At 35.0% G+C, this 24,096-nt stretch overlaps 2 protein-coding genes and 1 long non-coding RNA gene across 4 annotated transcripts; all 3 read left to right on the top strand.

Moving 5' to 3' along the window:
• The first annotated feature begins 378 nt into the window (after positions 1-378).
• Positions 379-4,362, top strand: LOC117321855 (innexin unc-7-like). Its single transcript, XM_033876445.1, has 2 exons — positions 379-2,458; positions 3,040-4,362. Exons 1-2 carry the CDS (start codon positions 1,530-1,532, stop codon positions 3,419-3,421), a joined length of 1,311 nt encoding a protein of 436 aa, XP_033732336.1. The 5' UTR covers positions 379-1,529; the 3' UTR covers positions 3,422-4,362.
• A 2,008-nt stretch (positions 4,363-6,370) lies between these two features.
• LOC117321856 (innexin unc-7-like) lies at positions 6,371-10,014 on the top strand. 2 transcript variants are annotated; one of them, XM_033876448.1, is made up of 3 exons: positions 6,371-6,452; positions 7,546-8,482; positions 8,679-9,363. In XM_033876448.1, the coding sequence occupies exons 2-3, from the start codon at positions 7,554-7,556 to the stop codon at positions 9,064-9,066; spliced, it is 1,317 nt and encodes a 438-aa protein (XP_033732339.1). In that variant the 5' UTR covers positions 6,371-6,452; positions 7,546-7,553; the 3' UTR covers positions 9,067-9,363. The 2 variants fall into 2 exon arrangements, with proteins under 2 accessions (XP_033732339.1, XP_033732337.1); XM_033876446.1 differs by lacking the exon at positions 6,371-6,452 and adding an exon at positions 6,736-6,851 and having other exon boundaries at positions 8,679-10,014.
• A 9,669-nt stretch (positions 10,015-19,683) lies between these two features.
• Positions 19,684-22,597, top strand: LOC117321859. The gene is made up of 2 exons (XR_004531427.1): positions 19,684-19,779; positions 20,148-22,597. It is a non-coding gene; the product is annotated as an uncharacterized LOC117321859 (long non-coding RNA).
• Positions 22,598-24,096: the final 1,499 nt, after the last annotated feature.

Raw genomic sequence — 24,096 nt, forward strand, 5'->3', positions numbered from 1 at the left:
TGAATATACCATAGCAACATTATATTTTAAGTTATTAATTGAAAAGGCATATCCGACATTGACATTTAGGTACCGTTTTCTGCTTGTTTTGTTGTGAAACTATTAAGTAGACATAAGTATCAGAAATACAATACAAAATTGATTTAAATGACCATAGGTGCTTTGCACGTATATAAGTCCAAGACCCATTATGTCTATAATCGGTCTTGGACTTATAAACGTGCAAAGCACCTATGAAATAAGGAAGTAACATGATGTAGGATCCTATAGGCTATACGATACAGGTTTTAACTCTTCTGTCTTTCAAGATACAGACTGATAAACTGTTGTAGGTTTATAATATTATGGTATTTATATTAGCAGACATTCTGTGTTATTTTATCAAAAACTTCTTTTTAGACTTAACAATTCTGTAAATCTAAAAAACAATGATCGTGAGTGCGAGGCCCGGTCAGGGCATAAATCATATTTTTTCCCTTTCATTTGTGTAAATATGTTACTATTATGTATCTATGTGCGAGATATCCCGTTAGAAACAATTTTGACTTTATAACACCAATTCCTAGATTTCCCAGTACAAATTCATCTTTACTGCCTTGCAATTGTACGCTACGCTCCTTGAATAAGGTATGGTACTATGTATATCTTATTATTAGCACAATGTATCATATGCAATATGTGTTTATCCGAAGGTAAAGGTTTTGAACTTATCATATAGGTCAAGGTAATTGGGTCAAATATCAAGGTCATTTGGGTCAAATGTTCAAGGATACATTTGATCTCTGAAAATTATCCTGACTTTTAGTATGCGGTTTAGGTTAAGATAAATCACATTTAAGCAGTTTACTTCTAGTAAAATGTTTATCCGTTTATAGATTTTTTTTGACACCTCAAAACCCTACTTTTCACATAACGGATATATTTGAAATCATAAAATGAACTTTAAGACTTGAAAAGTACTTTTAAAACAACAGCAAAGATGAAGGTAAATATCACATTTTTGTTGCAGAAAGTGACCACGAAAAAAAATAGCTTCCATTTTGTTATATTTTAAGATATCGGAAATGAAAAAATAGAAACGCCCTATGTTATGCTGTCAAATGCATAGTCGCTTAAACTGTACATTGCCGCAGGCTCAAACTTTTGACCGGTCTGTTATTAACCCTGATATCTCTTAACAGGTGACCTACCGTTTTAGTGGACTACCAAAGCCACCGCACGAATATTGACCGAATTCGAATGAATTTACCTCTAATCCCTATTCGATGATTGCATGGTGCCCTAACAAGAAATGCTATTTCCTTTGATACCCAAAATTCGAGAGTTACCATCGTTGGAGGGAGGGGTATATGGTAGGCCTACATTGTAATCTTAAAATGTATTGATGGAGCAATGATAGTATAGTGTTCAATAAAGTTATTTATGTGTTATATGTTTGAATCTTGACGTAATCACGTCTTAGAAACTTGTCTGGTTGTAATAGTTTTGTAACTGCTGATGAGTTATTGGTTTTCTCCACAGATAAAACCATGGTTTGGCGTCCATTTGTACGACATTTGACCCAGTCCAGTGTCCGTCTAAATGACCAGTGTGGGAGACTCAACAGTACATGGACAGTGGGTATCCTTGTCCTGTTTGCGGTGTTGACGTATTGTGTTCAGTCTTCGCACGACGATTCAGTTTCATGCTGGACACCCACAGATTTCACACATCAAATGACTGTATATGCCAACAAAATATGTTCTGATTCCGGTACCTACCACGTCCCTTTGTCCGAAGATATTCCGATTAGTCCACATTTAAGAGATACAAAAGTATCTTCAAAAGAGTACAAATGGCGATGGCTTCCTCTCATCCTCCTCATACAGGCACTGCTGTTCAAACTTCCGGATCTTGTCCTATCTGTAGGACAGGGCCTAGTGGGATTCAGATTTACAAAGATATCAGGACTTACAGATGGCTACGAGACACTTAATATGGCTGACCGAACCATAATGGGGAGACAAGTTGGACGGTACATGAAGAGCTGGATTGACTCAACTGTATTGAAAGGTTGTCCATGGGGATGGCTAACACTGCTCTTTCTGTTCACGAAACTTTTGTACTTCATCAACATCGTCACACAAGTATCTGTTATGAATGATCTCCTGAAATCTGAAAACCACTCTTCTTTTGGTAAACAGGTACTGAATGATATCGTTGGCAATGAAACGGTCGAATGGCATTCGTTTGATTCTTCACCCGACCGCATAGTATTGTGTGATTTTCCTATCCGGACACTGACCAACGTACAAAGATATACAGTGCAGTGTGCCCTCAATAACACAGATGATATCATGCACTACTACAAGATGATGTTGTGTTTCCTATGGCTGTGGTTAGTAGGGGTAACAGTTATAACCACGATCAGTGGTGTAATACAGCTACTTACAGTCCTGGTGCCAGTCTTTAGGAAACGGTAAGTAAATATACATTTATTTACATTGAGAACATCCGGAACCTTCTTGATAGATTAAGTATAACGTATAAGGAAGGAAGTTACTCTTAATCAATATCTGCTGAAGACATACAGGAATTTAATTTCTTTTGTGTCTGTTTACTTTTTAACGCGTTTTAATTCCTTTGAATAGTAACTTATGACAGAATAAACACATGACTTGACGTCCCTTTGAATTTTGCTACTGGAGATCATTTAATTCATTGAAATTTCTCTCACCAGATTTTGATATTACTTTTGACATATTTTGAGTTTTGGTCGCCTCATAAAATCATTTAAATCGTTAGCAACACTGATATTTAGAATGAGGAAACAGTTGTATGACGCAGTTTAATGTATTTTTTTTTTTTGCTCTATTATGTCTAACTCTCTGAAAAACAATATCCCGCTTTTCATTTGTACAAACGTTTCATTATTTTTTATTTAAGTAACACAAATCATAATGTAAATCGTAGAATCTCGCTGCAAACACCACACATTTCAATTACATTGTATGTCGGATTCATGTTGCTTATGCTGCTACGCTATATTCATTCTTACAGATACATCAAGAGTTACCTGTATATGTCAAAGGAAGTGTCCCCATCTCCATCAGACAACGATATTGGCAGGTTTGCGGGGTCAGAAATAACAGAGGACGGTGTGTTCATATTGAAAGCGATTGGGGAGGCATCTTCTGAACACCTGGTCAGGGACGCGGTCTTATATCTGTGGCATTCCACACATGATCAACACAGCTCTGTTCCTCAGGGACCACCAGCACACGGTGGTCCTCCGTCATACTTACCAGCGTCGCATGTACCGGGTCAGACTTACGGGCCAGGAGATGCGGCATCTCCTCCCATGGCTCCTCCACAACAGGTTAAATATCGACCTCAGACGGGTACTGAGGCTGCCCCTCTGATGACCCACCAACCAATATAAAAAGATCGTATTTTGTAACAATTGACATATGGTTATAACAGTTTCGTAGAGGCAGAGTGTAGCTTATATCATAGTTATGGGATGATTTACATTATCTCATTATTCATAAACGAAATATATTGTTGATATACGCAGTCATTTTAATCAATAGATGTACAACTCAATTTATTTAGGTTGTAGTTACCTTTTATATTAATCCAATACCATTACTATATAACCAATGTATAAAATATTCAATTTACAGATTATTTACTAGTTACCAATACATACTTTTTAAATCACAAGAATATGCCTTTTACTCAGGGCTAAGTAATACAGTGGCTGAACAAATCACTACGTCAATAGGCACCCGAATGATCAAGACAATCATCAAATAACAAACAACAACCGGCTATGCATAGCATGACAAAAACCCAAAATTAAGTTTATGAATATCATATACCACATGGCTCACAATTTCCAAGACCGTTATCCTATTGTCACAGAAGTGTAAACAATGATACTCCGTAATATTGTGTATTTGTATCGGCATACGTGAATATTCAATGCGGTTCAATATATGATACGTGTAGACCGGAGAGGTGAAGAAGCCTGGATGCCTCAAGTCTAAAGAAAGGAGATGATTCTATATACCAACTGTGGCAACGTAATGGTGATTAAAACATGACCTTCCGTTTTTGTATTTTATCAAACCTGACTCATGAAAAAAACAAGTATTCACAAATGTTTCTTTTACTTCTCATCACTACTGAAAGATAGCTTTCGGATTGATTCTCAAACATATTCGTCATTTTACAATGCAATACATACAAATAACTACATTATACATGTGATTTTAACACGATGTCTATATTTTGTAAATATTTACATTATTTTACTAACAATATTTTACATGCATGTTTTATATTGAATTTATGAAATAAAGTTAATGGTTTACGTTTTGGAATGTGCTTCTTTTCGTTCTGAAATTATAGCTAATATACCGGCCAGTGATATATGCATGATCAAGTGCTTGAATAATGGGGAAATATCATATCATTATATTGATACTGATAATTAGACATTCTTCCGAAGAATATTATGCTTTAACATGTAAAATTTGCAAGGCATAATAAGATATAATATTGTCTTTGATATGTAATATGGTTTGAAACATGAACATATTCCAAACATCGTCGAAGGAAAAGTTGTCAAGGTTAGTTTGTTCGTTTTTATTGCCCGTATGACTTCGTCAGGGCATACACTTTTACCCCTATTCCCGCCGTCGCCGCATTAAGGTTATTTTCTTCAGGCCTTCTAATAAAAGCAGAAACGTGCTGCAATGATTATTTCTGGCATTTAACATCACTTTGATGTCTCATATCTGCATGTTAATTGATTTTGTGAAGACATTGATAACATTATGGACTTTTAATTCAGGTTAAAGTTTTTTAAAAACACTGATTTTTATTGTTACTCTGGGGGGGGGGGGGGGGGAATCTTGAAATTAATTCTTTTTGAGTATAAAACATGTATAAATTTAATTAAATTTCAAGTTTGATTTTCAAAATCCCTCTCAATAAATGCAACTTTCAAGGGTCCAATATTATCCAATTAAAACAGTATACTTTATTCATGACATATAAGGCTTGTATCATTTTTGCTATTGATTTAAAAGGACCAACGTACTCATCGGTTAGAGTTAATCATTGCGTGTTAGTACAGTAAGCTGCAGGTTAAGGTTTGGTTTGTGAAGTTTCGATTTAATGATGGGTGTCATGTACTTGTAAATTATGTGGGCGCAAGTTTTATCCGGGTGTTGTCATGGTTATGTTTACAATGTTCTTTTCATTATCATGGATACATTGTATTTGTGGTGGCAGAAAAAAAAAGAAACAATCATATAACGTTCCTGTTGTGAGTGTAATGGTATATATTACATAAACCGTGTTGTGACCGCACATATAATGACACCGAGCAGAGCTGCGATTGGATTTAGATCATATTACTGTTTAAAGTGTTTCGTCAAAAGTTAAAAGAGGCACACGGTTAGAGACTTAGGACAGAGAGATGTGGATTTAAGGTAATCGTAAGCCCATATTGGACTTCAAATCAGTGAAATAAAATGCTGTTTTAACTAATGTATACAAAACTAGCTTTTAGAAGATTACAACAGAAATACACCCAAGTCCGTTAAAGTAACTAAATTTAACGATATGGCGACCCCGATATGTACATTAGCATAGGCTCAAACAAGTATTCTATTTTGACCACAAGATGGCGGTGACTGAGACTTCAATTTTGTCCTATGACGTGTTCTTAAGAGTGACAGTAACACCCTATAGGATGGGTGGGGTTATTGACTATGTTTTAATGATATAATTTCGGTTTTTACTGTATAATCAAATACAAATGTATACAATTACGGCGCTTACACCATAGAAATGAACTATAAAATTATCTACTTTAAAAGACAAGATAATTGGAAAACATTAGTTGAAATGTAATTAATTTGAAAAGGGAGTATACAGAGTATCGGGCACAAGATAGCCAAGGTATAATTAATGTATGTTGCCTGAAGAGAAATGTTAGAAGGACTGAACACTGGTCCAAATACGTTATCTTATAATTCGAGTCAAACCTCGTTTTCTCCATGGCAGTTGGACCGTGAAAAACGTTGAGATATTGAATATTGAGTATTGGAGTAAACCGAATATATTCTATATAGAATTTTTACTGTCAGAAATGATTTTTTACTTCGGGTTAAGCAACGTCTTTGCGTTATCAGAGATTGACATAACGAAAGTTGACGGTATAGATAGGAATATCTTATCCAATCATCGCTTATAAAATCCAGATATATTGAAGATGATTATTTTCGAATGATTTCAAAGCGTTTCTTTATTAATTTAGTACAGGGACGATAACTCTTGCAGTCAACAACAATCTCTACTCACAAAGTTATCGTTCTTCTGCTATTCATGGTTATTTCCGGTATAAGATTTAGGTCATTTATCGGCTGGTACATTTGTATTAGCTTTAAAAAGCTAAGGTAAGCAACACACTACATGTGTATAAGCATGCATTTATTCTATACCATAGCCGATATCAACATAATACTAGCTGATAATACTGATGAACGTGTTAAAAGTAGGACATGTACATTTGATAGGTATTTAACTGAACGCATGAGACTGTAAATAAGTACACAAGTGTTAAATTAATAAGTGTGAGTAAGACTGAGAGACGAAAACCACCGACCCGAAAACTTAATTCCCGGAAACGTGTTACTAAATACATCACAACGTCAATTATATCCCTGACAATCCCATAACAGCTATTACAAAATCTCACTTAGGTATTACAAAATAACAATATTGACATGGAGTAATATAAGCCTGATAATATAGTTATATAGCCGTCTGTCTTCGGTTATCGAAAGAATATATTGGTGAGTATTTGGCATAAGAATATATCGAAATATGTCTGGAAATTCTAAGCAATATTATTTCAATTATACAATTTATCATATGCTTATCGGTCATATTTCAAAAGAATACATCGTTATTTATTCGCGGAGCTATGTTGATCCAGTATTTTACCAAATTATATAAGATATCTTATATATCATACAAGATATATATATGTTTATGAAATATCTTATATGTTTATGAGATATTTTATATGTTTATTAGATATCTTATTTAAAGTTTATAAGATATCTTATATAATATATGAGATATCTCATTAAAGATATCAGATATCTTATATCTTTTATAAGACATCTTATATCTTTTATAAGATATCTTATAAACTTTACTTTATAAGATATCTTATATAATATAGAAGATATCTTATATATTTTATAAGATATTATATAATAAAGGTCATAATTTGTGTGTTTTTTGTACAATTCATTACATATTTAATACCATACAGTAGCACAGTCTGTTAAGAATATAGCGGTTTAACAAAATTTAATATCCATTTCAGCAATTGTATCACATCACATATGACACGTACTATTACGTAAATCATAGAATAGCCGAGATGAATATCCGAATCTATTTTAATGACATGATAGCAACAGATAGCCCCATAACAAATGCTGTTATTTTAGCCTGATTAATGAGTTATTGTTACAGATAAAACCATGGTTTGGCGTCCATTTGTACGACATTTGACCCAGTCCAGTGTCCGTCTAAATGACCAGTGTGGGAGACTCAACAGTACGTGGACAGTGGGTATCCTTGTCCTGTTTGCAGTGTTGACGTATGGTTTTCAGTTTTCGCAGGACGATTTAGTTTCGTGTTGGACACCACAACAATTCACACATCAAATGGTTGCATATACCAACAGAATTTGTTCTGATACCAGTACCTATTACGTGCCTATGTTCGAGGATATTCCTATTAGACCACATTTAAGGGAAACAAAAGTATCTTCAAAAGAGTTCAAATGGCGATGGCTTCCTCTCATCCTCCTCATACAGGCACTGCTGTTCAAACTTCCGGATCTTGTCCTATCGGTAGGACAGGGCCTAGTGGGATTCAGATTTACAAAGATATCAGGACTTACAGATGGCTACGAGACACTTAATATGGCCGACCGAGCCCAAATGGGGAGACAAGTTGGACGGTACATGAAGAGCTGGATTGACTCCACTGTATTGAAAGGTTGTCCATGGGGATGGCTAACATTGCTATTTCTGTTCACGAAACTTTTGTACTTCATCAACATCGTCACACAAGTATCTGTTATGAATGGCCTTCTGAAATCTGAAAACCACTCTTCTTTTGGAAAACAGGTACTGAATGATATCGTTGGCAATGAAACGGTCGAATGGCATTCGTTTGATTCTTCACCTGACCACATAATAATGTGTGATTTTCAAATCCGATTAATGAGCAACGTACAAAGATATACAGTACAGTGTGTCCTCAGTAACACAGATAATATCATGCACTACTACAAGATGATGTTGAGTTTCCTATGGCTGTGGTTAGTAGGGGTAACAGTTATAACCACGATCAGTGGTGTAATACAGCTACTTACAGTCCTGGTGCCAGTCTTTAGGAAACGGTAAGTAGAACCTATTTACCTACATTGTAAACATCTGGATCCTTCCTGAAAATATTAAGGTTAATGATTGATATATTTGCACGTTATTATGTACGTTTTATATATAAAATAAGTATGATATATCATGATAACATACATACATACATTAATTTGCATTCCTTATGCTTATGTTGCTATGCTATATTCGTTCTTACAGATATATCAAGAGTTACCTGTATATGTCAAAGGAAGTGTCCCCATCTCCATCAGACAACGATATTAGCCGATTTGCGGGGTCAGAAATAACAGAAGACGGTGTGTTCATATTGAAAGCGATTGGGGAGGCATCTTCTGAACACCTGGTCAGGGACGCGGTCATCTACCTGTGGCATTCCACACATGATCAACACAGCTCTGTTCCTCAGGGACCACCAGAACACGGTGGTCCTCCACCGTACTTAACCCAGGGGCCGTATGTACCGGGTCAGACCTACGGGCCAGGAGGGACAGTATTATCTCCTCCTCCAACGGCTCCTCAACAGGTTAGATACCGACCTCAGACGGGTACTGAGGCTGTCCCGCTAATGCCTAATCCGCCAATGTAAAATACGAGTGTTACAGTTTCGTAGAGACAAACCATAGCTTGCTTAACGCGAATAAAGTAATCATAAATGTTGTTGTTAATAATATTGATACTAAGTCATTTTAATCAATCCAAGTGTTATGGTGTAGTCAAGGTTGTATGAGTGTGTAACCAGTACTACATAGCCAATGAATAAAAGTTACCAGTACAAAAACATTCAATCTCTTCTACCCAGAACTTAATAACACAATGACTGAAAAAAATACTCCATAAATTGGCACACAAAGGATCAAAATAATTACCAAGTAACAAGGTACTATGCATAAAACGACAAAACCAAAAAACAGTTGTGTGAATATAATGTACCACGTGGTTCTAAGTTTCTCAGACTGTTATCCAATTCGAATAGTGTTTAAACATCAATAATCGTTAAAATTTGTATTGGAATTCCCGAATGATATATTTGACGGTACAATATATAATACATTCAGGCCAGAGGGGTATAGAAAGCTGATGGATGCATTAAATCAAGGAGAAAGGAGATAATTACAGTTCTATATTCCAGCATATGTCTGAAATGAGATAATCTTGAAATTGTGATTCCAATATTGACTTCCGTTTTTGTTTCATTTCGAACCTGACTCGGAAAATACGAATTGTTTACAAAATATTATATTTCTTTCACTTATTAGCACTGCTGAATATTTGTATTCTTACTGAATCTCAAACAAATTCGCCATTTTTTTCAAACATTTGGTATACATTTTAAAACAATTGAATATATATTATGTACTACAGTATACAAAGTACATGACTATAAAATACTGTTGTTTGCCTTTTGTGATTTTATCACGAAATGTGTATGTTTTGTAAATATCTACAATGTTTTGCTAACAATACTGTGCATGTACATGAATGTTTTATATTTAATTGATAAAATAAACTTTAGATTTCACTTTTTAGAAATTAATTCCTTGTGTTACTTTTCTTTCTGGAATTTTAGCAAATATACAGCCCAGTCATATGTGCATGATCCAGTATTTACATAACAGAAAAAGATCTATATATATATATATATATATATTATAACTGAAGATTTTCCCGAAGAATGTGAAACTGACATATGTTGACTCCGCAATTAAGGTTTATATTTTACACTTTAAAGTTTACTTAGTTATGGACTTATTCCTTTACTCCGATTCCATCCATCCGTCCGGCACCACAATTTTGATCAAAGATTTCAGCAAGACGTTTAGGCCTACTATTGAAAGAAAACACTTCTGAAATTTTAGCTTCTAGCAATTAATATCACTTTGAGGTTTCATGCTTGATAGGAATGAATTTTCTGAAATTTAGTAACAGCATTAGGGACTTTAAATATAAGTTATAGTTGTTTTGTGGACACTCTATTGATATAAGATAGTATTGCAATGATGCGATTAGTATTCTAACAAAGTGGTAGAACATTGATTTTGATACATTAAAAACTTAAAAAGTTTTAGTTTGAATTTCAGAAATACTTTCTATCAACTTTCAAGGGGCTAAAATCATCTTATTAAAATAAAACTGGTTCAGCATATATACTTTATTCGTGATTCATGACACATATGACATATTGTTTACTATTGAGCTAAAAGGAAACACTGTCTGTGGTAAAGTGAGCTGCTAGAAACAACCAAGAAAATAATGGTTTTACGGCATGTTGTATGGCTTTAGACCCATTACACAAACTGTGTTATGACCACACATATTATGACACCACATTACACAAACTGTGTTATGACCACACATATTATGACACCACATTGCACAAACTGTGTTATGACCACACATATTATGACACCACATTACACAAACTGTGTTATGACCACTCATATTATGACACCACATTGCACAAACTGTGTTATGACCACATATATTATGACACCACATTGCACAAACTGTGTTATGACCACACATATTATGACACCACATTGCACAAACTGTGTTATGACCACACATATTATGACACCACATTACACAAACTGTGTTATGACCACACATATAATGACACCACATTACACAAACTGTGTTATGACCACACATATATGACACCACATTACACAAACTGTGTTATGACCACACATATTATGACACCACATTACACAAACTGTGTTATGACCACACATTATGACACCACATTACACAAACTGTGTTATGACCACACATATTATGACACCACAATGCACAAACTGTGTTATGACCACACATATTATGACACCACATTGCACAAACTGTGTTATGACCACACATATTATGACACCACATTGCACAAACTGTGTTATGACCACACATATTATGACACCACATTGCACAAACTGTGTTATGACCACACATATTATGACACCACATTGCACAAACTGTGTTATGACCACACATATAATGACAACACATTACACAAACCGTGGTATGACCACACATATAATGACAACACATTACACAAACCGTGGTATGACCACACATATAATGACATCCATTACACAAACCGTGTTATGATCACACATATTATGACAACACATTACACAAACCGTGTTATGACCACACATATAATGACAACACAATACACAAACCGTGGTATGACCACACATATAATGACATCCATTACACAAACCGTGTTATGATCACACATATAATGACAACACATTACACAAACCTTGGTATGACCACACATATAATGACAACACATTACACAAACCGTGTTATGACCACACATATAATGACACCACATTAACCAAACCGTGTTATGACCACACATATAATGACAACACAATACACAAACCGTGGTATGACCACACATATAATGACAACACATTACACAAACCTTGGTATGACCACACATATAATGACACCACATTAACCAAACCGTGTTATGACCACACATATAATGACAACACAATACACAAACCGTGGTATGACCACACATATAATGACACCACATTAAACAAACCGTGTTATGACCACACATATAATGACACCACATTAACCAAACCGTGTTATGACCACACATATAATGACAACACAATACACAAACCGTGGTATGACCACACATATAATGACAACACATTACACAAACCTTGGTATGACCACACATATAATGACAACACATTACACAAACCGTGATATGACCACACATATAATGACATCCATTACACAAACCGTGTTATGACCACACATATAATGACACCACATTACACAAACCGTGTTATGACCACACACATATAATGGTAGCAGCGATGTTATTGAATATTGAATCATACTACCGTTTAAATTACTTTTTTCATTTCATCGACGCTCGGAAAATATAAAAACAAACATAGATTTTAGCCTCGTTATATATCTCTCATATAAAAGAATAACCCAATTAAGATACGAGGGCTGGTTGATAAGTGTTGAGCCTGGTATTGGAGGATTTAAATTTTGCCGGACATAGTGCATTACTTTTCAACATAATCCCCATCAATATTTATATACTTCTGCTAGCGATGTTTAAGGGCCTCAATGCCACTTTTATAGAACTCCTTGGCTGTTCAGAAAGTCATCCACTGCATGTAAGGGTTAGGGTTAGGGTGCAGGAAATAGCTATTTTCCCTAACCAATTTTCTCCATTTTGCAAAAGCCGTTTGTCTTGTTTGCTGTAGAGTGCTTCCTCGTCGATATAAACTAGACCAGTCCTTGGGTACACGGCCTTATATAGAAAGATAATAGCAGGACTTAAAACTAACATCCTTGAGTACCTCCTTCAATACCGGGCTCACAACCTACCAATCAGTCCTGGTATGATATTCATTACAAGAACTCAAAGCAATTTTAAGAAAGGTGAATTTTCCCCTGTCTGATTGTACTACAAGGGTTCTCTTAACACGTTTTCTGCACCCATGAAACAGAATATGTCTTGGCAAAGACCAGCTACCCTTAGTAGTTAATTGATGTCAGGAAAGAAAACAATTTTTTTTATTTTTTTATTTATTTATTTATTTATTATTATATTTTTTTTTTGAAAATTACAGGGATATAACAATTTATAACAATAAAATTTGCTAAAATGAAAAACTAACCTTTTTTATGTTTTATCCACAAGATTGCAGTAACTGTGACTTCAATTTTGTTTTATCCACAATATAGCGGTAACTGACTTCAATTTTGCCATGACATTGCAGAGACTGAGAGTGAAGTATCGGAGATGGATGGATTTTTTTCACCAAATAAATCTCAATTTAAGCATGTAGTTTCGGTATTTACTGTATGACCAAACCTAAAATTGCGTCGCTTACACCATAACGGAAATAGTTATAAGTGATATGCCGGATACATTTTATACATAATTTGTACTGTCGAAACTGAATGTTTACTTCGAGTTAAGCAATGCCTTCGGGTTATCAAAGTTCAGATAACGAAGTTTGTCTGCTTAAATCTAGCCCAATCATCGCTTATCAAATCGGGATTAATCCAGATATATTGGAGGTGTTGTTTTAAACATTATTTCAAAGCGTTTCTTTATTCGTTTAGTAAAAGGACGACAACTCTTGGAGTCAATAACAATATTCTCACATAGTTATCGTTCTTCTTCTATTCATGATTATTTACGGTATCAGATTTAGGTCATTGGACTAAGACCACAATTAGCTTCGCTATATGTTTCATTGTAACATTAAAATTCATAATAAATTCCCAAAATCTCATATGCAACTTTCCATCTCACCTGGCCAAGACCAACATCTGAGAAGCAAAATATAAAAGTTTCAACCCAGCATGTTGGGCATTTTCTGGAGATAGCTGTCAAAATGTGTCACCAACGTGGATTATATACATCCGGGTCAGGGGTAGAGGTCAAATCAGGACTCATCACACAGGGTCCTGGAGCACATAATAAATGATCTATATTATTATTTTACATCACAAAACCTAGATTGACATCTCTTCTATAAATTCACATTAAATTCATCAACAAAAATCAAGTTCAAAGAGGTATTTGATTTGTTTTCCTGAAATACATACATTTTTGAGGGGACTTCATTCGTGGGGCCTGAACCCGGAAGTACTTAATTGTGGTCTCAGTCCTATTATTGCAACTGGTACATATGTTTAAGAAAAAAGCTAAGGTGAGCCATCGAACACTACCTGTATACGATGTATAAGCATGCATCTAATCTATAGTATATCCGAAGATATCACCATAACATCAGCTAACAATATTACTGAACGTGTTAAAAGAACGCATGATACTATAAATAGTTACACAAGTGTCAAGCTGATAAGTGTACGTAGGACTGTGAGAGATGAAACCACCGACCCGAATACAGTACCCTCGGCAATGTGTTACTAACCTACATCACAACGTCAATTACATCCATGACAATCCCATAACAGCTATTACAAATACTCTCTTTGGTTTTGGAAATAATAAGAATGACGTTGCCTACAATAATTATATTTCAACATACTGAAAACGGCCTGGTCATATACACGTAACATATCGTTTTAAAACTTTCTGTCTTGAAGTTCGGTTATCGAAAGACGCATTTGTACGTGTTTTGAATACGAATATATCGAAATATGTCCGGAAATGGAATGATTTAATTTCAATTATGCAATTTATCATAGTTTTATCAATTACATTCATAAGAATTCCTGTATGGCAACAACTGTAAAGTTAAAATCAACTTTTTTCATTTGACTAAAAATGCTAATCAAGTCATCAATGTCGATTATTTAATTTGAACAATAAGCAATCAATGAAACGATTAGATGTCAAGTAGAAAAACAGATTGTCGATCAAAGTATAATGTTCTCAGATAATAACTCGACAAACACCAATACTATAAGGATGAAAAGTACTGAAGATATATGATAGTAAACACTTCCTTTATACAGCTAGTACTTAAATCTTGCGAGAAGTAACGCTACGTAATTATAACATTACTGATACGAGATTATCTGATTGTGTTACATTTGGTCTATTTCGAGTTTTGTTTTTGATCGCCTGCGTCCTATCATCAACACTTCAGGCCCTTAATATTTTTCCCATCTTTAAGTTGTATTTTGTATTTCTAAATATGAATGCTACAATCTACTTAATGTCATAGTTTCCTCAGGGTACAAAATAAATGTTTGAATTATACCTATTTACATCAATGTAAATTTTGTTAGGCCCTTAACATATCTGGCGAGTGGACGAAACAACTGTATGGTGAAGTTTAGATAATATTGGTTCTAATGTTTCTAACTCTTAATTTGTTTCAAAGGTGCTTATACAAATGTATATTGTGTCTTTTGTATAATCATTTGAATACCTAATATGATAACACTGTCTGACAAAAAACCAAGGGAACTTTGTTTACCGTATCAAACATACCTTTCAAAATTTCATTTTACATATCGAAATTTGAAGTCAACCATAAAATAGCCGAGATGAAAAGATATATATGAAGAAAAACACACGAATCTGTTTTAGTGGCATGATAGCAGCAAAGAACATACAAAATTACTGTAATTGTAATCTTGATCTATGAGTGAGTTATTTGTATAGATACAACCATGGTTTGGCGTCCTTTTGTACGACATTCAAATCTCCGTCTAAATGACCAGTGTGGGAGACTCCACAGTACATGGACAGTGGGCATCCTTGTCCTGTTTGCGGTGTTGACGTTTCACATCCAGATTACCTACGAACCTGTAAGCTTCTGGACGACTGGAGAATATATAGAAACAATGAGCAAATATGTCCATCAAATATATTCCCGATACGGAACATACGGAAAAAGAAACAATAAAGTTCAAATGGCGATGGCTTCCTCTCATCCTCCTCGTACAGGCATTGCTGTTCAAACTTCCTGACATTGTCTTATCTGTAGGACAGGGCCTAGTGGGATTCAGGTTTACAAAGATCTCAGGACTTACAGAAGGGTACGAGTTCCTTAATATGGCTGATCGAGCCCAAATGGGGAGACAAGTTGGACGGTACCTGAAGAATTTGATAGAATCAACTGTAATGAAAGGATGTCCATGAGGATGGCTGACCCTGCTCTTTCTGTTCACCAAACTTCTGTACTTCATCAATATCGTCACACAATTAGCTGTTATCGATGGAATTCTGATATCTGAAAACCAATCTTCCTTTGGGAAGCAAATAATTGATGACATTGTTGGCAATGAAACAGTCGAGTGGCGTTCTTTTGATGCTTTATTCAGCCGTGAAGTTTTGTGTGGTTTTTGGGTCAGACAATATCATAACGTGCGAAATTGGCAGGTGCAGTGTATCCTCAACAATATACCGTACTACGAGACAATGCTGTGCTTCATTTGGCTGTGGTTCGTTGTAGTATCGGTTATAACTACGATCAGTGGAATGGTAGATTTCCTTACAGTTGCAGTGCCCGTCTTTCGGAAGCGGTAAGTCGAATGAATGCATTGCTTCAGAAGCCACGTTCTTTTAAATATAAGTTCATATCTGATATTTAGTAATGACTTGATAATGATAACCAGTTGTTACAGGTATGCGGTCTTCAGTGTTATTGATTACCATTGAGAATTAGTGTGTTCTTTATATAGATAGTATTTCGCCATAATTCATTGCGATATGGTACCTAATGTAATTTATCTTTTACGTGCTAACTGTATCATAAAGGCATGCTTCATGCTCTGTTACAGATATTCCAAGCGTTATTTGCACTTGTCAAATGAAATATCCCCATCTCCATCAGACAACAATATTGGCAGGTTTGCAGGATCAGAAATAACAGAGGACGGTGTGTTTATATTGAAAGCGATTGGGCAGGCATCTTCTGAACACCTGGTCAGGGACGTGGTCATCTATCTGTGGCATTCCACACATGATCAACACAGCTCTGTTCCTCAGGGACCACCTGAACACGGTGGTCCTCCACCGTACTTAACCCAGTGGTCGTGTGTACCAGGTCAGACTTACGGGCCAGGAGGGACATTAATATCTCCTCCTCCAACGGCTCATCAACAGGTCAGATACCGACCTCAGACAGGTACTGAGGCTGACCCACTGATGACCAACCAGCAAATGCAAAAATCAATGTTACACTTTCGAAGAGACAAAAAAGCTTGCTCCAAGCTAATGGGTAATCACAAATGTTGTTGATAATTATCAACATCATCTTTTTATCTATAAACAAAATACATTGCTTTGATACTAAGTCATTTTAACCAATAGAAGTCAATGTGTATTGTTGTTGTCAAGGTTGTATAAATGTGCTACAAGATCTATGTAACCAATTTATGAAAACATACACGTGATGAATCATTTACAAGTACATAAGATATTCAATACCTTCTACCAAGGGCTAAATAACACAATGACTAAACAAAATACTCCATCAATAGGCACACTAATGATCAAAATAATTCTTAAGTAACAACCAACAAGGTACTATGTATAAAACGACAAACGTAAAAAGCAGTTGTGTGAATATCATGTACCAAGTGGTTCTCAGTTTCTCATACTGTTATCTTATGTCAAAAGTATGTGAATAATAATAATCCTTAATAGTGTGTATTTGTATCGGTAGTCCTGAATGATGTATGTGACGGTTCACTATATAATATATGTAGGCCGAAGGGGTTAAATGGGAAAGATGATGATCGTCATTCTATATGCTAACGTATGTCCGAAGTGGGAAACCTTTCATTGTGATTCGAATATGGACATCTTCTTTTGTTTCATATCAAATCTGACTCAGAAAATATGACGTGTTTACAAATTATTGCATTTATTTTAGTTATCAGGACTCCTAATTATATTCGAGCTGATTCTCAAACATAGTCGTCATTTCTTCAAGCTTTTGTTATACCTTTTAAAACAATACAATCTATATGTTATATACTACAGTACACATAGTATATGATGATAAAGTGATATTTTCCTGGTGTGATGTTATCAGGAGACGTATATGGTTTTTTTTTTTTTAAATATATAATTGCTTTACTAACAAGGTTGTATATGTAAATGAATGTTTTATATTTAATTTATAAAATTAAGTTTAGGTTTTACTTTTTAAAACTGAATTCCTTGTGTTTCTTTTCTTTCTGGAATCGTAGGAAATATACAGGGTTATATGTATAGTCAAGTAACGGAAAAATGTTTTTTTTTTTTTTTTATTGAAGATTATCCCGAAGAATATAAAACAAAAATATGTTATATTCGCAAAGAAAGATAAGAATAAAAGATTGTCTGTTAGCAAGGTTTGATAGTGGTATATCCGGCTCCGCTATCCACCTTAATGTGTATGTTTAACACTTTCTTAAAGATGACAAAGTCACAATCATGGTTTTAGTTTGTTTCCATGCCCCCGTACAACTTAGGAACATATTCCTTCCGCCGTTTTTAGCAAGACGTTAAGGTCTACTTTTGAAAGAAAAGAGTGTTGAAATGTTAACTTCAAGCAATTGATATCACTTTGAGGTCGCATGTCTGGATAGGAATTAATTTTCTGAAACTAAATTACAATATTTGGGACTTTTAATACAGGTTAGAGTTTTTCAGGATTAGTTTAGGATTGTTCATTGTTATGAAAAAGGCTTTAACGTTAAAATGCGTTTGTTTTGATGCATAGAAACAGGTTTTAATTTTTAAGTTTTTTATTTTCACAAATTCTATTCAATCAAATTTCAAGGGGCTAATACCATCTAATTGAAATATAGCTGGTTCAGTATACTTTATTTATGATTCTTGATACGTTTTATTTACCTTGCTATATAGTTAAAAGTGACCACTTCCCCATCGGTTAATCAATGCATTTTGTTTTATTTGTTATAGATGTTGCTTTGCTATAAGTTTAATTATGGGTATTGTGTACTTTCAAAAGATTTCGCCTACGAATTTCATGAAGGAAATTCTCTAAATAGTGATATATTCGAATTTTGCAGAAAGCAAATAACAAATAAATGGTTTTACAATATTGTGTATGAATATTGATATGTTACATCCATTGCTTTATTATTGTAGAAACATTTTGATCATATAAGTTTCCTTTTATAAGTGTAATGTTAATCATTACACAAACTGTGTTATGACCACACATATAAGCAGAGCTGTGAGTGATATTGAATTCTACAACTGTTTAAATTGTGCATCAAGACTACGGACGCAGAAGTCGATTGAAGATATTGGCCAGGATAGACTTCAAATCAGATAAAATGCTGGTCAACGAATGTTTGATAACTACGTTTGCTATCAAAAGAATACTGTATTTCAATTTCATACACCCAATTAAGATCCTTCATTAGAAGATGGGGTGTTTTTAATTCGAAGCAGTTTTAATAAAGGTGCAATTTCACCTGTTTGATGGTACTCTAGGGGTTACCTGTACACTATGACAAGCCAAGGTGCAATTAATTCACGAAGCAGCGTTGATCCAAATTATATAAGATGACGTATATCATAATGTAAGATAAATTGAAAACTATATAAGATATCTTATAACAGTTATCAGATATCATATCTTTTTATAAGATATCTTGCATCTTATATGACATATCCTATACAATTCACTGATAAGATATAAAGAACGAGATCTGAATTTGAGATAAGGAACCCACCCCTCAGAACATATGGCATAATCTATAATATGCTGTGCTTCATTTGGCTATGGTTTGTGGTGGTATCGGTTATAACTACGATCAGTGGAATAGTAGATTTCCTTACAGTTGCGGTGCCCGTCTTTCGGAAGCGGTAAGTCGAGTGAATACATTGCTTTAGAAATCACATGTCTTCATATAATTCCATGCCTGATACTAAGTTATAATCGGTAGCTAAAGGTATGCGGTTTTCAAAGTAATTATCATATTAATGATATTTTACCACGCCTTTATCAGAAAAAACCCCAAACCGATTTAATGTGTGTTTTTCATGTAAATAATATTACAACAGAATTCCTTTCGATATGGTTGTTAGTGTCATTTATCATTTGCGTGCAAGCTGTATCATATAGGCACGGTTAAAGTTTTCAGCTACATCTATTTATCTAACACCATGTTACTAAATAGCGGAGAACATTATTACATGCTGCTGTCTAAGCCAATGTTTTTGTTGTGTTACAGATATTTCAAGCGTTATTTGCACTTGTCAAATGAAATATCCCCATCTCCATCAGACAACGATATTAGCCGATTTGCAGGATCAGAAATAACAGAGGACGGTGTGTTCATATTGAAAGCGATTGGGGAGGCATCTTCTGAACACCTGGTCAGGGACGCGGTCATCTACCTGTGGCATTCCACACATGATCAACACAGCTCTGTTCCTCAGGGACCACCAGAACACGGTGGTCCTCCACCGTACTTAACCCAGGGGCCGTATGTACCGGGTCAGACCTACGGGCCAGGAGGGACAGTAGTATCTCCTCCTCCAACGGCTCCTCAACAGGTTAGATACCGACCTCAGACGGGTACTGAGGCTGTCCCTTTGATGCCCAATCCCTAAATGTAATTAGTATTTGATATAATATAGTGATCTACAAGACGTCAAAAATATATATAAAATACTAAATACATTACGATTCAGCTATATTTGTAACATTATTTTGCCATCGCTTGAAATGAACCCGGTGAAGCAAAGTTGTAACCTTGAAATTATGGATTTAATGGAATTTATTTCTAGTTATGTTTGACAAGAGCACAAGTTGTTGATAATCAGCTTGTGTCAGTAGGACATTGTCATCATGTTGAGACAACCTAAATGTGTAAATGAAAACGCTTGTATTCATTGCAATCATGGTGTATGGTGCAGTTATGCTGTATACGAACAATTAGGCGATACATCAGAGGTTCCAATCTTGTATCAGTGCAATTTAACTATGGCTCCGTTATGTGTTCAATGCAATTAACAAAACCAAACTTATTCCATTTCAACAAGTGAACATAGAATGATAGAGCGTACTAGTATTGCAATGATTTATTGCATTTTTGCCAGTGATATCAGAGCGAACATTTGTATTCACCTTATGGAAACTTGCCGATCTTTCTAACCGAAGCGAAGATAATATTATCTACATTGGTTATTTTGCTGTATTTCTAAAATATTCAGAATAGTTTTTGACAAAATACTCACTTGACGTTAGCTATTCATGCACAGAATCTCCGATAACAGCAGAAAAAGCTTGAATTGCGTTGGTCCTTTCAAAATAGCGCCGTCAAGCTGACGTGGAGTAACGTCACAAAGAGATGACGTCATGAATTATGTTACCGATTCTCGCACTTTTTGACACTGCTATTATTAGTTTTCCATGTTTTTTTATTTTGTTTTAAAGTATATGAAATGCAATAAAAAGAAAAGTGAATGGCTTCCAGTTTAATATAACTCGTACGACAGAATATATGTTTTCACTCGTGCTTTGAAAATATCGATATTCTGTCATACTCGTGAAATACATGTACATGTTATATTAAACCGGAAACCATTCAATATCCTCTATGTTTATCGCGTGACTGCTGCATGAATGAAAGCTGTGATATTCCATTATGTTTGCATGCATGTCTATGCAATACGTGTATCACTTCAGTTAAAATAGTAAGCAAAATAAAGTTCGATGATTGTCGAAATGCCCAATAGTTCCGTTGTCCCCATCCTACCTCTCATGCGAATTTGGCTCAACCCGGATTTGACCAAGATTTGTATGGCGGGTTTCGTCGATGAAGCGAAAGACGCTTACTCTGCTTGAGCATCGTATTCTCTTCGGTTCTCCAAAAAAATATTCATTGATGTTTATATTTTTTTTTATCGATTTTGAATGGGAATTATGGTTTCGTTATTGTGTCGGTATTTCTTATTGTTTTCATTATGTGCACACGTCTGTTGAAATATGTATAGATATGTATAATGCGAGTACAGGACTGCTGAGTGAAGTAAGCCTATGGTAGTTCAGTCATTTTTATTGGAGTTTGTTTTGACCAATATACATATTGTAAATACGTGTATCGCGTGTTTTCTAAACATACTTTTATATAATATAGGCCTACATGATATTCAAATAATCAACTATACTAGTTTATTGATGCGTTCATAGAATGTTATGATACATTTTTGTCAATATGTAATTACTTGTAACATATCTAAAACTACATTTGTAAAGTTGTAACTTGATTTATAAAATTTCGCATTATGAAATAAAAATGTCTTTGGCTTTTGGCATGCTATATGTGTCCTTTACTTCATGAATTCTATTTGGCCTGCAAGAGCGGTTAGAGCAATTACGTGATAAGTAAAAATAAGTAACAAATCGTACGACCTTTCACATTTCAAGTGATCGTAATCAAATTATTTACATAAAGAACAAACTAAATAGCATTCCACTCACTCAAGGACTTAATCAAAGTTTAATGTCCATACACACGGTATTAACTTGAATACAGGACCATATCATACAGTCCCATGATTAAAAAACAACAGAGGCAAAATGTGGTGATCCAAATAGGCAACTGTTTCCGGGGTTTGGCGCTAGATGCAGTGCCATTGATTATATAATTTAGGAAGCTTAGTATGGCACAACCAACCTAAGACATAAAACAAGAATCGTAAGCACGAGTAGAACGAATAGTCATACCATGTCTACACTACTTCGACCATTTGTCAGAAATCGTCCGTCCGTCCGTCGTCCAAAGATATGTTATCGAAGCTAGTGGCGACGACATATGCAACACCAATAGCTGTAAAACTGTCGCCGCGGGAAGCCTTTGAAAATTCACAATAGGTTTTGATAAGATGTCAAAATCATCAAGGTCTTTGTTTGTTTGTTCATGTTTTACGGCCCATCGACAACTAGGGTCATTTAGGGCCAAACAATATACTAACATGAAATATACTAACATGTGTTATTTTTAAAGTTAAAATCAGATAAAATTTGTCATTTTTAAAAGCATCCGTATTGTATATTTAGATCATTATGATAAAAAAGTTGGTTAAAAATGGTAAAATATGTATATGTACGAATAGATTATGTGAACTTTGTTATATAAATAGAACGTCAAAGACAGTAACGTAGAAGACATCAAAGTCTATAAAATAGATCGATTTCTTTCAAGTAGCTAAATATTGTTTTCGAATCCACGGAACTGAAAAGGGTTTTCATATCCGGGACTCGAAAGTATTTATCACGAATGTGCTTGAAATCGGAACATTCTATTAAAAAATGCTCCGCTGTGAATTGACCATCACATGCATAACACACCGGTGGATACTCTCGTTTCAAAAGGAACGAATGAGTAGGATATGTGTGCCCGGTACGGAGCCGAGAGAGGACTATTTCCTCTCTACGATCCTTCCGACTTGGTTTTGATGTTTTAAGTTTTGGTTGTACAGTACTTTAAAAAGTTTGTTGCTCGTCTCGAGAGACCATTGTTGCTGCCATTTACTCTGAATGGTAGAACTAATTACAGGTTTGAAATCTGTATATGGTATTTTAATATTTGTTTGTTGCAGATTTAGAGCAAGTTTTGCTTGGCGGTCAACAAGTTCGTTGCCTTTAATTCCGACATGGCTCGGAATCCAAAGTAATGTTATTTTGCATTTTTTTAAGATACGAGATATTCGTAAAACAAGGTTTTGTATGAGTATATTCTTTGGATCTCGTGATTGTAAATTCTGAAGGACAGATAGAGAGTCGGAACAAATTATTGCCTTTCTAATGCGTTGTTCTTCGATATGGTCGAGGGCCAAATCGATGGCACATGCTTCCGCAGAGAAGATAGAGGCACCATCTGGTAAGCGGATTGAAGAACAATGGTGATCGGAATAGCATGCTGCGGAGACCTTTACTCCATCTTTTGAGCCATCAGTGTAGATCTGAACGTGATCGGGAACATCTTTAATGCATTCCCGAAAGCAGGATTTGTGTTCTTCGGGTAATGCACTCGATTTTGCCCTCACGTGTAGAGTAAGGTTAATATCAGGTGTTTCGACAAGCCATGGCGGTACATCCGATACGGTGTATTCGCCTATGTTGTCTAAGCTTATGTTAAGTTCATGAAGAAAATTCGAAATTCTAATGCCAAA

This window comes from Pecten maximus, chromosome 2 (assembly GCF_902652985.1).
Source record: "Pecten maximus chromosome 2, xPecMax1.1, whole genome shotgun sequence".
NCBI classification, from domain to species: domain Eukaryota; kingdom Metazoa; phylum Mollusca; class Bivalvia; order Pectinida; family Pectinidae; genus Pecten; species Pecten maximus.